This window comes from Hypomesus transpacificus, chromosome 17 (genome assembly GCF_021917145.1).
Source record: "Hypomesus transpacificus isolate Combined female chromosome 17, fHypTra1, whole genome shotgun sequence".
Taxonomy (NCBI): domain Eukaryota; kingdom Metazoa; phylum Chordata; class Actinopteri; order Osmeriformes; family Osmeridae; genus Hypomesus; species Hypomesus transpacificus.
Window position 1 is genome coordinate 5,360,279 of NC_061076.1, and position 15,639 is coordinate 5,375,917.

At 42.1% G+C, this 15,639-nt stretch overlaps 2 protein-coding genes across 2 annotated transcripts; both read left to right on the top strand.

Moving 5' to 3' along the window:
* The first annotated feature begins 16 nt into the window (after positions 1-16).
* On the top strand, positions 17-3,648 carry LOC124479080 (galectin-3-binding protein A-like). The gene is made up of 6 exons (XM_047037582.1): positions 17-133; positions 534-652; positions 933-1,142; positions 1,411-1,542; positions 1,941-2,226; positions 2,355-3,648. Exons 2-6 carry the CDS (start codon positions 556-558, stop codon positions 3,406-3,408), a joined length of 1,779 nt encoding a protein of 592 aa, XP_046893538.1. The 5' UTR covers positions 17-133; positions 534-555; the 3' UTR covers positions 3,409-3,648.
* Positions 3,649-7,295: 3,647 nt separating this feature from the next.
* Positions 7,296-15,276, top strand: LOC124479938 (metalloproteinase inhibitor 2-like). Its single transcript, XM_047038907.1, has 5 exons — positions 7,296-7,735; positions 12,855-12,955; positions 13,061-13,169; positions 13,744-13,868; positions 14,073-15,276. The coding sequence occupies exons 1-5, from the start codon at positions 7,606-7,608 to the stop codon at positions 14,268-14,270; spliced, it is 663 nt and encodes a 220-aa protein (XP_046894863.1). The 5' UTR covers positions 7,296-7,605; the 3' UTR covers positions 14,271-15,276.
* The last annotated feature ends 363 nt before the right edge of the window (positions 15,277-15,639 follow it).

Genomic DNA, 15,639 nt, shown 5'->3' on the forward strand with positions numbered 1-15,639 from the left:
GTGCAATTTTGTAAGAAACGAAACTGAATCTAAACTGAACTGCTGTCTCAACCATTGCATATGTAAGCTCGCTGTGAAATTGCCTCAGTTTCTGAAGAGAGACGACTGCTACTGTACAAACAGCTATCAAGAGGTAAGATATTTTAACAATATCTCAATGTAATGATCTTCTATTAAGTGGGGGTGTTTTAGAAGGTCCTACAAGTAGAAAGTATTTTATATTACTGTACACATCAGCATGCATTTTGCACATCATTTAGCCAACTATTGGCTTATTGCATGTATGCATTTTTGCAAAAATGAATGCATTGTGTGACTCTTCAATTTATCTCTGATGGGTTGTGTGTATGTATCATTATTTTCTAGTGTTAAAAATAGTGTTAAAAAAAGTTTAAAATACTTGTTTAAATATTTTTTATTTTTTATAATTAAGAAATTAAAAATCCAACACTCGACTAAATGTCCTTCACAGTTAAAGGGCAGTGAAAATAATAATAACTTTCAATTCCCTTTTCCTCGATTGCCTGTGTCAGCGGCCCACGTGCAGTGACAGACATGCAGACTTGTGCAATCACATTCCCTTGGTGCTTTTTGCTGTTGCTGCTTCATGTCTCTGGGCTAGACTCTGTCTCAGTAAGAGGAAACCTATTCAGTAAGTCAGCCCATGGCACACATCATTATTATATGAATGTCACTGTATAAATGTATCATGGCTATTTTCTAATAGAATGCAAACAGATAGAATTGAGTTGGAAGAAGTACATGCTCCCTGTCATAGGGAGCATGAACTGTGACCGGTTCTACCGGTTTGCCCTGGGTAAACTAGATCACATCCACAACATCACCTGCGGTGTCGCTCAGGGCTCTGTGCTGGGCCCCACCCTCTACAATGCAATACAAATAAAATGTATTATTATTCTCCCTGTGTCCAGCGAGAGGCTCGGGCGGGACTCCCCTGGAGGACGACGTGAGGCTGGTGGGAGGGCGAGTGCTATCGGAGGGCCGAGTGGAGATTTACCACAACGGCAAATGGGGAACGGTGTGTGACGATGGCTGGGACCTGGCAGAGGCCCAGGTGGTGTGTCGGCAGCTGCAGTTCCCTGCTGCTGAAGCTGCAGTCTCTGGAGGAACCTACGGAGAGGGTTAGTCATCCGCAAGCATCATCCCTACGTTACTTACACTGTTCGGCCACCATGGGGCAGTAGGGAGACGTTTTGGCTTGTATGGCGTATTTGTAGGTAGTTATTTATTCATCCCTAAGCTGAAATTGCAGTGTTACAGCAGGTAAGTAAAGAAAGTACTAGTGACAAAACGGGTTACCAATACAAAACAATTTAACGCAGGTAACAGGGAATGCAGAAAAAGAACGTTTGCAGGTGACACAATACAGTAACTGATTTTATGTGAAAGGTTCTGGATCCATCTGGCTGGATGATATGGACTGCAAAGGAACAGAAAAATCCTTATCCAGTTGTACCTTCAAAGATTGGGCGTTAACAGACTGCTCCCACAAGGAAGATGCTGGGGTCGTTTGTGAGACCGGTACGCTTCACCATGCATCTAAAACATCACGTTTCTGTGAGAGAGCTTATCAACATCCTAACTCCACCAAGTCCCGTAAAGTTATGAAAACAACCAACACAGCAAACCAGTGTTTAACATCTTTAGTAAGCTCATGGAACTTTAGTGGTACACAAACCTCTTTTGATTTATTGGCTTTAATAGTCACTTGATTATGAACCAAGAGGGCCACATACTACAAAAATGAACCAAGAGCGCCCCCTTGTGGAAAGAAACAAACACCATAAAATTACAACATGAGAAACATCACATGCATAATGAGCCAGAAACATTTTGACAAAAGTCCTTGATTATGATACTTTATATCTCTGTCTTCTCCTGTGCCCACTTCATCTCCTGTTCTCTTGCTGGTGTACCAGGCAGCAATATGAGCAGCACAGTCCATCTGCTGGACCATCGCCATGGCCTGTCTGAGGAGCTGGGCCAGCTGTTTGATTCTGGGGAGGGGTGTGACGTGGACATCCTGGTCCAGAGTCCTACTGGGAACAGACTGGATAACGGTTCCTTAGAGATGGAGGAGAGGAACATCTGCATGCACAGGCTGGTCCTCTTCCTTTTCCCACAGTTCAATGTTACCCTTCGAGCCCGAAAATTCACCATTGAAGTGAGCCAGCCCTGTCAGACATATGTCACTAGCTTCATCAGGTACAGTAGAGTCCCCACCAAACATTTCTCTTCCTACGACGGATTTCCATCCTATATTGCTGATGAGACGTGTATGTTGATATTGGGCTTTGGATCTCGTTTGTAGTTGTCGTTCTTCGTCTCTTCAGGTACCTTTACACTCGCCAGACCGAGGTGACTGTCTCCTCGGCCCACTGCCTCCATCAGCTGGCGTCCGAGTTTGGGGTGACGCAGCTGATGGAGGATACCGGCAGGCTCTTCACTGTGCTGCTCCCTGAGGACAGAACCTTCCACACCCAGGTGGCCCTCTACCAGTACTCTGTGGAGACTGGGGATCTCGTGCTCCAGGAGAACTGTCTTCAGTACCTGTCCTGGAACTTTGAGGATCTGACCAGCTCCCCTGCTTGGATGGATCTTTCCATAAACGCGCTGCAGGCCCTTCTGTCTCGCTCGGACCTGGTGGTGCCAGATGAGGCTTTCCTCCTGCAGGCCCTGGAGAGCTGGATCTCAGGAAGGGAAAACTCAGTCGACCTGGATGACCAGAATGCCCTGCTGGGGCAAATCCGCTTTCCTATGATCCCTGCTGAGAAGCTCTACGACTTGCAGTTCACCTCTCAGCTGTACAAGAGCCACGAGAAGCTGTACAGCGACGGCGTACTGAAGGGCTTCGAGCTTAACGTCTTGCTCTTTGGCAAGCTGAAGAAGCATGCGGACTTCAAGGGGGAGGAGTTTGACTACCAACCCAGGATCTACACAGCTGAACCATGGAGCCTCAACATCAACAATACCAAAAATGACTCGCCATACAGGAGACAGGTGTATAATCAACGTAGAGGTTATTACCAGTATAAAGAATACTATCCGAACACAGCTAAATCATTCAGCACTCCTGTCCACAGTAGCCTTGTCTTTCAGGACAACAAGATCAGCTGGACTGCAGATGTCTATCTGAATCGTCAACAATGTCCAAGTTGTGAGTCCCTTCCCGCAGCGAAACTGTCCACCCGAAATACAATAGACCAAAGCACCATTCGCTACAGTAACAGGCTGCTGATACTGTGTCAGGAAAAGTATGTGTCTCATGTCCAAGACTTCAAGGACAACCTGGCCTTGGTGCCCAATAATAATAGCAGCCAGTTGGCCTACCCCTGCCCTGATGAACAGTATGCCTACCGCTTTGTAGTGAGACCTGAGTACTTCTAATCAGAAAGCACTCTGGGTTCTCTGTTTGCCACCAATCAATTGACTGAAATATGTCACCAATCAATCACCCATTTATTGATTATATTGGGACAGTGATTCTTTTAGCAGTAGAAAATAGGTATTTTAGCATACGGTATGTGATGTTTATATACCTACTACACTTTGAAAAAAATTGAAATGTTTATTTTCTCTAATCAGCATTTATATGAAATTAATCTGAATAAAGGCATTTAGAATACACTGAAATGTGGATCGTATTTTTGCTACAAAGTTTTTTTTCCCTCATCATGTGACATCTTCTTCCACGCTCACAAGAGCCACTAGAGGGACCACCTAAAGAACCTTAAACACCACACACAAATAAAATAGACAACAATGTAATAACATTGTAGGTCATTTGTGAACAAACTACTTGGCCATGCTCTCTCCAACCTGAATTCTCTGACGCCTTCTGATACAAATAAATGATTGTTTTATCGGAGTGGAATCTCGGCAGGGGATTGATATCATCAGTCAGTAGCTGGTCATTCTCTACTGTGACAGAACATCTGTCACATGTCCTTTCTGCTACCAGAAAACACTGTACGTGTACATATACAGTATATAATACCAAAGATTCATTCAGTACAGACCTTACCGATTCACACAACATTTCAATTGAAGACCACCCTCTCAGACCATGTCACTATCACTTTTGCCTGTCTACAGAGCTGGAACTCGTTGAAAAGACTACTGTCCTCTTATCGCTGAATGATATAATCTTCCAGTCAAGATGAGTTTGGAACACGTAAGCAAGCATACCAGGGTAGGCTGCTCATCACCAAGTGTAAAAAGGAAAGTGAATCAGAGGTGACTCGTGTCTGGGGGTGAAGTGTGAAGTGTTTACACTAAAACGTGATACACACTGTAGCTATGGCAACAGAATATATGATAGTGGATCATTGAGCAAATAAACTGATAAGAGAACATCTCTTCCACCTACATCTTAAGAGATGGCAGTTTGCATGCTAGAAAGAAAGGTATTTTGTGATATTTCACAAAGTTTATAAGCTCCACATTAGATAAGATCCTGTTTCGCTATGAAAACGATCTTGCAAAAAACTGTAATTGTCCCTGGGTTATGGTGTGTTTCAAGAGGTCAGATGTACATGAATCTTTGACATTTCATAATGTGAGTTTCAGTGATGACAAACTGTGTTCCTCATGTAAAGCATGTCCACTTATGCAATATCATACTCTTGATGTCCATGGCAAAGGTCAAGTAGTTGCCCTGTCTGGAAAAACATATGACTGCGTTTCCCTGTCATTGTGTCATTTCCTGGTTGAACTAAATAAATGTGGGTGTTGTAATAGCATGCCACAATGAGGCATTTCGTAAAAGGAAAAGTTTCCCTTTGGTGAATAATCATTGTGAAATGGAGGCTGCGTATTGTTACAATCTGACCGTTCTTGGATTAAGGATTCACTGCAGACAATCATCAGACTGATGGTGACTCATGTTGTTGTAGCCCAGCCACACCTTGGACAGTGGACCACTTGACCAAGGCCTCTGACGGTATTGCACCACCACAAATGTTCCTGATCTCCTCATCACACCCAAGCTGGAAACTCAGACCTAGTGTGTGGCAACAGAGGACAGAGGGTGAGAGGGTAGGAGGTCAGCCCCTTCTCTCCCCCAACCCACAACCACACATACAAACATTTTGTATGCAAGTTTTGTATGCATCCCCCTTTTTATATCACAGCCACGGCATGTGCATTAAATAACAAGCCATCAACCAACAAGCTTAGCTGATCATTGAAAGATCATGGGAACTGTCCAGGGGGATGTGGCTCAAATGGAAAGAATGCTTTGGAGGAGGAAGGTACGGTGAGGCTCGTGGGAGATCCGAGATGAAGGGCAGGGTGGTGGTCACTCGGGTCGCCATAGCAATCCCCTCTAATGTATAAAGGATGGTTGGAGCGAGAGGATGTGGGTCACTGCCACCACACCCACCAGTACCCACAATGAGACCCTCGTTTTCCGTCTTACCGGACGTATTCTATTCAGAGAGTATTCTTGTCCTGGCCAGTCTATAATTTGGGTCTGTGGAGGTCTGACCATTCCCAGGCCCCTCTGGGTGTTTACCATGTGTCTAATTTGATCAATCCAGTCTACCCTCATTGTTCAAACGAAAACCTGAAGACAAACAGATACATAGATCAATAAAGAGGCCTGGTTGCATCTCACGCCGTATGTTTTTGGTTTGTTCGTTTGTTGTGTATTCCTTAACCTAACAGGCCTCTGTGGGAATCCCAAATGATTTCCAGTCATTGATTTTTTCTTTTCTCAATTGCGAACATGTCCACTCCTCTGCTGTATCAAAGTGCTGGAATCCCAGAGGGAGAGAGGTGGAGATGGAGCCCACTAGACCAGTCAGCATCACAACCGAGAGGAAGTCGGCTGTTTCGACTGCCAAGAAATAGAGAAGTGTGCTGTTTCCCGTTGGCTTTGGGCACACAGTAGAACAGACAAGGCACTTTTGGACTCATTTGATCTTTGACGCGCCACTTCCTTTCATGTTGTCTTCATTTACTCCTTACGGATACCTCTGAGAGTAACTTCGGGGATATTCTACGCCCATGCTCTCAGAGGAAGTTCCTTGGAAGCCAACTAAAAAAACTAAACATTCAATGACATTTGAAGTTAATCACTGCAAAGACATTTAACCAGAGGGGGAATGAATCATGCTGGTTGAGGAAAGGCCATTTTCTCTTTCAGACAATCCCATTACTTAAGAGAGTGGGTTAGATGTTTAGATGTGAAGCATTAGCCCGCCTCAGACCTAGCTTGGATGAGCTATCTCCCCTCTACCCGCCTCTTACTCCTGGGTCTTTAACCACTCAGATATAGATGTATGTACAAAATGACCTGTGGAAAAGAAACCCAGCAAAATGCTAAACTGTGGAAAAGAGAGAAAATATTTACTGGAGAACCCAGTGGACCTACAGACTATGGCCAAAGATGATGTCAGAGATGTTAAGCAAGGCGACCACAGCAGATACAATTCACTCTGCTTTGTCCCCTCACTATGTCAGCCTTCACTATGCACTCTCAGGGATCTCATCCTCTTGGCCAGAAATAACACTGGAGGCCACAAACCCTAACTCTCAGCTTACTGAATAGATGTAGCTGTGGTGAAGTTTCCAACAAAAGAACTATCCACTGCATTAGTAGCAGATGATAAATGCCCGAAAGAAGTTGACTATAGCATAATGTTTCTTTCAGTATGGCGGTCTAACTCAAGGGAGGAGAGCTTGGACAACTATACACTACAAGAATTGCTAACAGATTGAATCTATTAACTTAATGGGATGATGTCACCCCTTTTCCCTTAGTCCCCCTCGCTTTCCCTCATACTCTCTCTCCCTCTGTCTCTCTCTTTTTCCATGTGTTGCGGTGTCTTCGTTTTCTTATTAGCTACTGTGTGTTTTTGCTTGCCCATGCAACACTAGGAAAGGACTGCAAAGGTATTTTACAGAGATATGGGTTTCCCTGGCATGTCAGTCCACTGGTAGAACATTAATTACAAATATTAAGTCTGTATAAAATCATACTTAATATAAAGTCAGACACCAAGGTATCTGTTTGTGAGGTATAGTAGCCTTATGATTTTTATTTAAAACACTGCTTTTGGCAGATAAAAATGCCACTGTAATTAGATGTCAAAACGGTGTGTGAAGAAATGGATATACTGTAGCCTACATGTGATGTCCATTTAGGCCATAAGGGGTGATGCGACTTATTGATGCGTCAATGCGTCTTATTCATGAAATGTGAATGTTATTGCGTGGGCTAGTTAAACATTTTAGTTCTGAGAGCTCACCGAGTCTTCTCTGGGGGAGGAGCTCAGACAGGCAGTAATAAAAAGAGACTGCTCTCGACGATAGAGGAAACAGATTTCCAGGAGGCAGGCAAACTGAGTAGGCGCAGTCTTGAGTGGAAATTGACACGTACTGATGTATTACGTCTATTCTATTTTAACAAGTGGACCTTTTTTGTTGTTTACACGCAAGGTAGACTTTACGATTCTTTGAAACCCCCGAAGAGATCGTGATTCAATTTTTCTTTAGCTAGCTGTAGTGTGTTGAATATTCTTCAGTTATACAACTGCATTCATTTTGTATACAGCCTACTGAATAATAACACTTTAAAGAATGACCTGGACAGTTAGCAGTTGTTATATTACTCTAGCCCTCCTATTCCTTTGGCGGGTCGAAGAAATAGCAGAGGCTTGCAGTTGCTCCCCTGCTCATCCTCAACAGGCTTTTTGCAATGCAGACGTCGGTAAGTCAACGTAATTTTTTTGTTTTATTTATTGTTCGAATCGTTCAATTCCACACATCAGTCTCAGTCACTTGTGAAAACAGTGCACAAACTATCTCTCTGAAGTCGTAACTGTATTGACTAGCCTTACCTCTAAATGTATTGGAGATAGTTCATCTAAAAAGTGACACCAGGTGACTCCGTTTTGACGTGCAGGTAAGAAGGCCTATTCAAATGCAACTTCACCACCTGTAAAGAGGCCCACAGAGTACCCTGCCTTTTCAGTGTGTGAAAATAAATACATTTTGTATTCCCATTAGTCAATCAAACTAAATGCCCTTGTGGCAAACGCAAGTAATAAACGACCGACGCACTTTCTACATACGTAGTATGTTGGATTAACAGAATGCTGTACAGTATATAGTGGGCTTGTAAAATAGTGTATACTGTTCAAAATATAAGCAATTGTCCATACCCCCTCCCTAAAAATGTAATTCCTCATACTGATATTAGATTTCAAATGATTGCGTGAATATTTTACCACAATTTGACCTGCTACAGAACACTGCTTGTTGCTTGGCTTCTCATATAATGCCAACAAGAATCTAAACAGGGACTGGCTTGTTCAAATAGGATTTAGCTGACTGTCTTTTTTTCCCCTTGTGAGTAGACTGTGGTATGTATGTATACAGCAGTTTACTTATTCTGAGGTTTTGCTCTGCCATATGTTTCCATGGCACTGGAGATGAAGAAAAATATTGTCTTGTTTCTAAGATTAAAGCGAAAGAATTAGACATTTTAAAATGTTATTCTAAATTCTGCAATGTATTGAACTAAATTCTATTCACAGAGTTTAGTATGTATTTCATAACCATACAACTCTCACAGATCCGATCTCTGAATTGAGTAAACCTTAGATTTTAGTCATGTCTGTTAAGTGTAGAGGAAATTGAGTGCATGACCTACCATTTTGACTTATTTCTGCAAGTTCCAAATGAGTGTTCCTGGCACAAAGTGCAGCTTTTAAAAACCCATCTTGGCAATTTGATAGCCATTAGAAAGATTTAAAATCACTGTTGGAACCTGAGGGCCTAACTGTTTTCTTCACAAGTTATGTTCCATGATCAGGTTAACCCATACTGACTGCTTACATTTTTATATTGGACAAATGTAATTATTGTAAATCCAGAGATCTCATTTGATTTAAGATGAGGTGCCATTTTTCTTTTGTCTGCCAACCCAAACAAAGGGATATGATGCCAGGTGACTAAGATGACTCACTTTGAACCTGTTTCCTAATATCTCTGTTTGGGAAGTGTGGAAATATGGGGGCAAAGTATAACAGAGTCATTAATTGTCCAACAGTAATAAGAATGGAGCATGCAAATAATTGTTCTATCATTAGACTATATCCTCATGATTTCAAATGATTCCCAATGGCTTTTGCCTCAAGCTCCGGAATGTCAGATGTTATGCTCATCATGCTGTTTGCATCATCGTGCTGAGTTGGATGGGTGTGTACTAAAGGGTTTTGGAAAAGGAACGCTAGCCATTTGAAATTTGGAAAGGCTGACCAAGTCCAGCCCTTTCAAGCTGTGTAAATAGATGAAACATTCAAACCAGATCATCCTTCTTTGACCCAGATTAACTCTGTGCCAAATTTGACATTGGTTCCCTTGATCTGTCACTTGCTTGTTGTTTATCTATTGCAGAGATAAATTGGGTGGAAGACATTACATGTCTAGTCTTTCATGCCTGTCCTTGTCTAGCCTGTAGGCTCATGCCTAACATTGAGTTCAGAAATGCCTTTATAAAACTAGTCTTCCAACATTTCTAACACTTCCAACAGTCTTCAAATCATCTCCATAAAACATGTTTTCTGAAAAGTTTCTATTTTTGCCACCGAATGTGGGGTCCAGTACCACAGGTTCAACTGGTATTTGGAGGTTAACATAGGGGTCACATGCACACGCATACTAGTCAGCTTACCCTCTTCACAGTTGAGCTGCCTTGTGAATGCCTCAATGACATCCTAGCCTGGGAGAGTTATAGGAAGAGTCCTTTACTGGTCCCCAAAGGTTAAACATGAAAACTGGAAAAAATGTTGCAGGGATTTTTACTGTAAAGGCATGCTGCTTGTCAGGGACCACAAAATGGAAAGATCTACAGGTCACGATTTTCATAAGCAATTAGAATGTATCCTTGATTCTTTTTCGGATAGATTTTCAGATTGACTTTACTGTGTCTCTATTACAGTACATTAGCTATTACAATTTTATTGTAAACATACAATGCCAGCTGGTGTTGTTCCTCACCTTCTGTTATGGCCCAAGACCAGTGTTGTGATGAAGAGCGAGTGTGTAACACACTTCTCATCAGAGATCCAATTACACTGATGAACTGTCAACCCCACACTGCCTCAACAGGCCCCCTGGGGCCTATCAGAGCCATCCTGGCTGTGAGGCTTACAATAGCAGCTCTAATGTTCCACTGGCTTCACCCTGAGTAATGTGATTGATGGCTACTGGAAGCAGTTCAGTTACACAGGGAGCTGAAGCTCATTTCAAATATTATGGCTTTATTATGTTGGTGTGAGTATGTAAGAATAACGGTGAGGAGAATCCTATCCTTCTTTGAAGGAATTGTAAGAAGATCGTCAAAATTGGCAAGATCATCGTGACAATGTCAGCATTACTGTGGTTGGTCCCTAATTTGTTAGTGCAGAGCATGATGACTGTACCAAGGTTGCAGTTACTATCGTACATCTATCCCTCATTTTTAAGGTGATGTCTGACAGTCTCCAGCTGCACACAAAGCAGCAAGAGAGGAACCAGTCCATCTCTCTGGCTCTGCATGTGGATAGTTTCACCTGACCTACTTACAATAGCAGGGTAGAGATCTGGGCTTTCCTCTCACTGAAGATTATACTGCGCAGTCAAGAAAGAGATTCCCACCATTGCCACTGCAACTGAAGGACTTTTTATGTATTTATCTTTTCTTTGAAACTTGTGCCACCCATAGCAGTAACTCGAGCACCTTGTGGCGGCAGAAAGGAGAGAAAGGTGTGTGTTTGTTCTTGAGTGTGTGTGTGTGTTGCTTGATTATTGTAAGGGATTACTGAGTGCACTGTGGTATCGCCAGGGCACCTTTGGCGTCCGGTGTGTGTGGCCTAGAGAAAAGGAGCTCTGTCCTCCTGTCTGGGAGTATGTGAGGAGTCTGTATAGGTCTGTATGGCTGCCCTCTAAGAGCAACTCTGATGCACACGGAAAAGCATGCAAGTCTGGATGGAGCAGAGTTTAGTGCTTTTTCCTGGCTATGAACTAAATCCTGCTTGTAACTCTCATTCTCCCTTCAGTTTCTCTCTCTCTCTCTCTCTCTCTCCCTCTCTCTCTCTCCCTATCCCCCTCCATTTCTCCCTCTCTTTCGTTTACTCTGTATCTCTCCCTCCCTTTTTTACCCTTTCTCTCCACCTTTCTTGCTATTGTGCTGGTTTATGATATTGCTATGCAGGCCCATCCTCCCCATCTCTCCATTTGAAATGGTGATGATCATTCTACCACTGCATTGTGATTATTATGCATGTCACTACCTATGTTTGCTTCCTTGCATGCTGATATCTCAAATAAATCCATCACTCTCACCAATCCCAACTCTTGGTACTGTGTTTTTTGCCCTTTTTTTGTCCTTCCCTTTCTTTTGCTTCTTGTAATGGTTGACTTTTTAAACCCTTAAAAGGAGATGTTCTCTAAGCCTGTATTGCAATGGAATCAGAGCACATATGGCTCCCAGCTTCATACCTTGGTCAAAATAAAAAAAAATGCCTCCAAAGCAGGATCTTATTTGGTAAGGTAACAGCTCCCAGGCTGGCCACAGCTGCCACCATGAGACCCAGCTGAAACTAGACATCTGTTTGACATTATCCCTGTCCCTTGTATCACTTCACAGCTAAATTCAACCCTTCGAAAATATCAGGATGAACTTCTTCAAACTTTGTAGTGTGTCACTTCCTTTTTTGTTACCGCCCTTTCCTGTGCTGCCAGTAAATACCCTGGTACTACTGTGGCAGACTACATCACTGATGTTTGAACAATAACAGACTAACTTCTTTTGAGTATTCGGTATGGCACTACAGAGCAGAGCGCATCTGGTTTGCACTAACTATTTTTCCACTGGTTCATCCACATCAACCAAAGCTTGACATTTCATGAACTTGACTGAATCACAAATTGATGGGGGTAGGAGTGTGTGTTTGGGATTGGGAGTGTTGTTGTGCATGTCAGCACCTTCACCTAGACAGACAGGCAGGCAGACAGACAGGGAAGGCGGAGGGGCCTGGGGGCTAGGGGTTAGGGCTAGTTCAGTTTTATAAAGTGCTGACTGGCTTCCTCCCGTGTCTGCCCAGGAGCCTGGGAGCAGGCAGGCTGCATTCCTCTCTTTGATTGCAGCTGATGAAACACTCATGTGCCGGGGTCTTCTTGGCACCTGTGAATTTTGCAAACCAAGGGCACCATAGCAAAACCAGGCATACAAAAACACAACACAGTCAAGATTAAATGAAGTTAAAGCTATGCTTACACCAAGTAAGAAAATATGCTAAATCACTTAGTCATCTGTTTAGAACAGTAGCGCAAATATTACTGTACAGTGTGCTGAGTCTGGTCATTACTGTGGTCTGTCTGGTAAGACCTGGAAGGTTGCAGATTGACTGGGATCCCATAATTCAGTGTATAGGCCTGGATAAACTCTGCCCCCACCTCTTCATGTTGAAGACTTGAGTTACTGGAGTCGGTTTTGCTTCACACTTCATTGTGACCTTTTGTGTTGGTTGCAATGTGTGCTAATTAGGATCAATATGTGGTCAGTGTGTTTCTCACAGTTGATGGTTGGGTATAAAAGGGACTGTGGACCATTGTTTTGTCTTTTTCTTTGCTCTTTTTCTGGCCTTTTACCCTCTTTTTCTGATTTCCAATAATAATGGTAGAGCAGAGATGATTTAACAATTCATTCATCCCGATGAACATTTTCTTTGTGCTTCATTTGTAAATGAATGTTCTTAAATGTCCACTACTAGGTAATATACCATGCCAGCATAACGCACCGTATAATGAACTGAAATATCATGTCTTCTGCCACTTTCTAGTGATCAGGGCAAAAGTGATCGCTGGCAACGAGGTTGACTCTGGCAACGATGTCTACGGCAACCCCATCAAACGGATCAAGTATGACATCAAACAGATCAAGGTATTTTAATCCTATTTCCTCTAACGACGTCTCAGTGTATCATCCAGTATGGCGTATTTATGTTTGAGATTACCTAATCTTTCTCTCCTTTGTATGATTGGGTAGATGTTCAAAGGACCTAACCGGGACATTGACGCAATCTTCACAGCCCCCTCCTCAGCCATGTGTGGGATGACTCTGGAGACCAATGGAAAAAAGGAGTACCTTTTCACAGGTGTGACACAATCTAACTAGCCTGACGTTGTCATACTCATAATTCTAGTCAGAATATGAGTCTGAAAACTCTCCGTTGGGCTGTGACTACTGGGCGTGTTTCAACCGAACTCGTAAAATGCCTCTTCGCTCAATTGGATAGACCTACAACCAATCAGAGCAACGTAATATGTTGTTTGTTGAAAATGAATTCAACCCAAGCGCTCTTTCGTGACGTTGTTGATTACGTTACTGTTGATCATCTGTCCATCATCGTATAAAGCCCGCCCTGGCAATTTCATTGGTCCGTCCCGATTCTGGTTTTCTGTAGTTGTTCCCCAATCCGAAACCCTCCAGACCCAACTTCCCGACCAAATTTGTTTGTGGGCGGGGAGAAGTTGGGCTGGCAGCCAGGCTACAATCTAACACCTATATGCACTTGACTGTACCACTCCCACAGAAATTATTGTGCTATTATTTTAAAGAATTTCAATTACCTCCACTCATACTTGCTAGAAATTGAAAATTATCTTTCAACAGTGCGCCTATTGTCTGTATGTTTTTATGTCATATTCTGTACTATTCTACACCTGCAGGCAAGCTTGAGACTGATGGGACAATGCATGTGACTCTGTGCGACTTCATTGAATCTTGGGAGGCCTTAAGTGCCACACAGAAGAAGAGCTTGACTCAGCGCTATGACATGGGCTGTGACTGCAAGGTACAGTACGGGGTAGAACGGTTATTATTTCATGACTTCATGTCCCAGAATACCCTGACCACAAATTAATAGCCCAACATAAGTGTATTTGCAAATATTGGCTAATTTACTAGGAAAAAATTAAAATATAACACATAGATCATAAACAGGACTACCGTGCTACAATCTGGTCTGATTGTTGACTGTGAATGCTTGATTCCACAGATCACACGGTGCACCTCCATCCCCTGTATGATCAGCGCCCCGGAGGAGTGTCTGTGGACAGACTGGGTGATTGAGAAGAGCATCAGCGGACCACAGGCCAAACACTTTTCCTGCATCAAGAGGAGTGATGGTTCCTGTGCCTGGTACAGAGGATCTGCACCTCCCAAGAAGGAGTTCATGGACATCGAGGAACCCTAGTTCCACAATCGCACCCACACTCACAATGTGACTGGATAGGCCTGTCTTTTAAAAATCCCCCCCCCCCCTCAAAATAAATGTTTGATGAAACCATAACATTGCGGTTCATAACTAGGTCATTCAATTTGTATAGATTGGCCCAGTTGGGATGTCACAGGGTGAATTTACTAGTTAAACCAGGAGATGAAAAACTATATGTATTCAGGCGTCAATTACATGAAAACAGCACTTTCTGACCACAACAACCCCAATATATCTTAAATACTTATTGTAAAGGTCAAATAAAATTTAAATACACTTCTAATTTACTTTTCCAGGTCTCATGTGCCATTTCTTCATTGCTAGCTACCTGATCCAAAATGTTCAATAGCGGTGTTGTTCCATGTTGTTGTGCTCAGATATGAAATTATATTAAAAATATATACTTCTATCTTGAAGTTTAGTTTATTTGTTTTTCACTAGTGGTACAGATTTGTTTTAATGCCAACAGAAACACATTAACAGATTAAAACTTTTGCTTAAGGACTTATAACATTGTTATTGCTTCAGTGGGATGAAAATGTATTAAAGCAGTGTGGTATCACAAAGAAGGCCACACTGATGACACCGTTGTAGTCACTATATCGGCTTAATCTCTTCATTTATTATATTTACTGGTCTATCTACTTATAATAATAATGAATAAAACCCTTACATGGTCTGTTAACTGACATGGCAAACCTGATTGTCTAGGTCAACTCAGTGCTATGTTTTTGTCATAGGCATTATAATGTGTCATTATATTAAGGGGATTGAATCCTCCAGTTTTATTTTATACTTTTTTATATTACTTCATCTGTGATGCTAGTTATTTGTGTTAGTTGTCTATTGCTGTCTCTTTACAATTGTTGAAAGAATGTTTTATTTAAGGAAGGTGGAAGTTTAATTTGACCATTTTACAAACTGCAATGTTTTAATTATGAAGAAATACATTGTTAGTGCGTTATCAAATAAAGGACTTACGGGATGTTCCATTTTTCACTCCCTTGACCTTTACATATATTATATGTAATGTATGTATAATCACCTTCCAAAATTGTACTTGACAGACTACAGTTGGCCAGCACATTATGAGGTTTATTCCTTTACTGTTTAACAGATATTCTAATTATTCCAAAATATAAAAAATAAGCCAAAAATACATTTTACCCAAGTAGCATCTGGGGACACTGTTAAGCATCAACAGAACTATATTTTAATGGCATCGATTCTGTATTCTTGTGTCTGTAATCTATCTTGAATTTGTGAGGTACATGAGAATGGGAGATGTCCCGTGCAGGATTCATATGGGACTTGTGTAAAGATAAGACATATTTTTTGCATGAATACG

Coding starts and splice junctions, on each gene's coding strand:
- LOC124479080 (XM_047037582.1), top strand. CDS start 556: ATGCAGACTTGTGCAATCACATTCCCTTGGTGCTTTTTGCTGTTGCTG. Junction 1,143..1,410: donor TGGAGGAACCTACGGAGAGG/GTTAGTCATCCG, acceptor TTTATGTGAAAG/GTTCTGGATCCATCTGGCTG. Junction 1,543..1,940: donor TGGGGTCGTTTGTGAGACCG/GTACGCTTCACC, acceptor CTGGTGTACCAG/GCAGCAATATGAGCAGCACA.
- LOC124479938 (XM_047038907.1), top strand. CDS start 7,606: ATGACCTGGACAGTTAGCAGTTGTTATATTACTCTAGCCCTCCTATTC. Junction 7,736..12,854: donor TTTTTGCAATGCAGACGTCG/GTAAGTCAACGT, acceptor GCCACTTTCTAG/TGATCAGGGCAAAAGTGATC. Junction 13,170..13,743: donor AAAGGAGTACCTTTTCACAG/GTGTGACACAAT, acceptor CTACACCTGCAG/GCAAGCTTGAGACTGATGGG.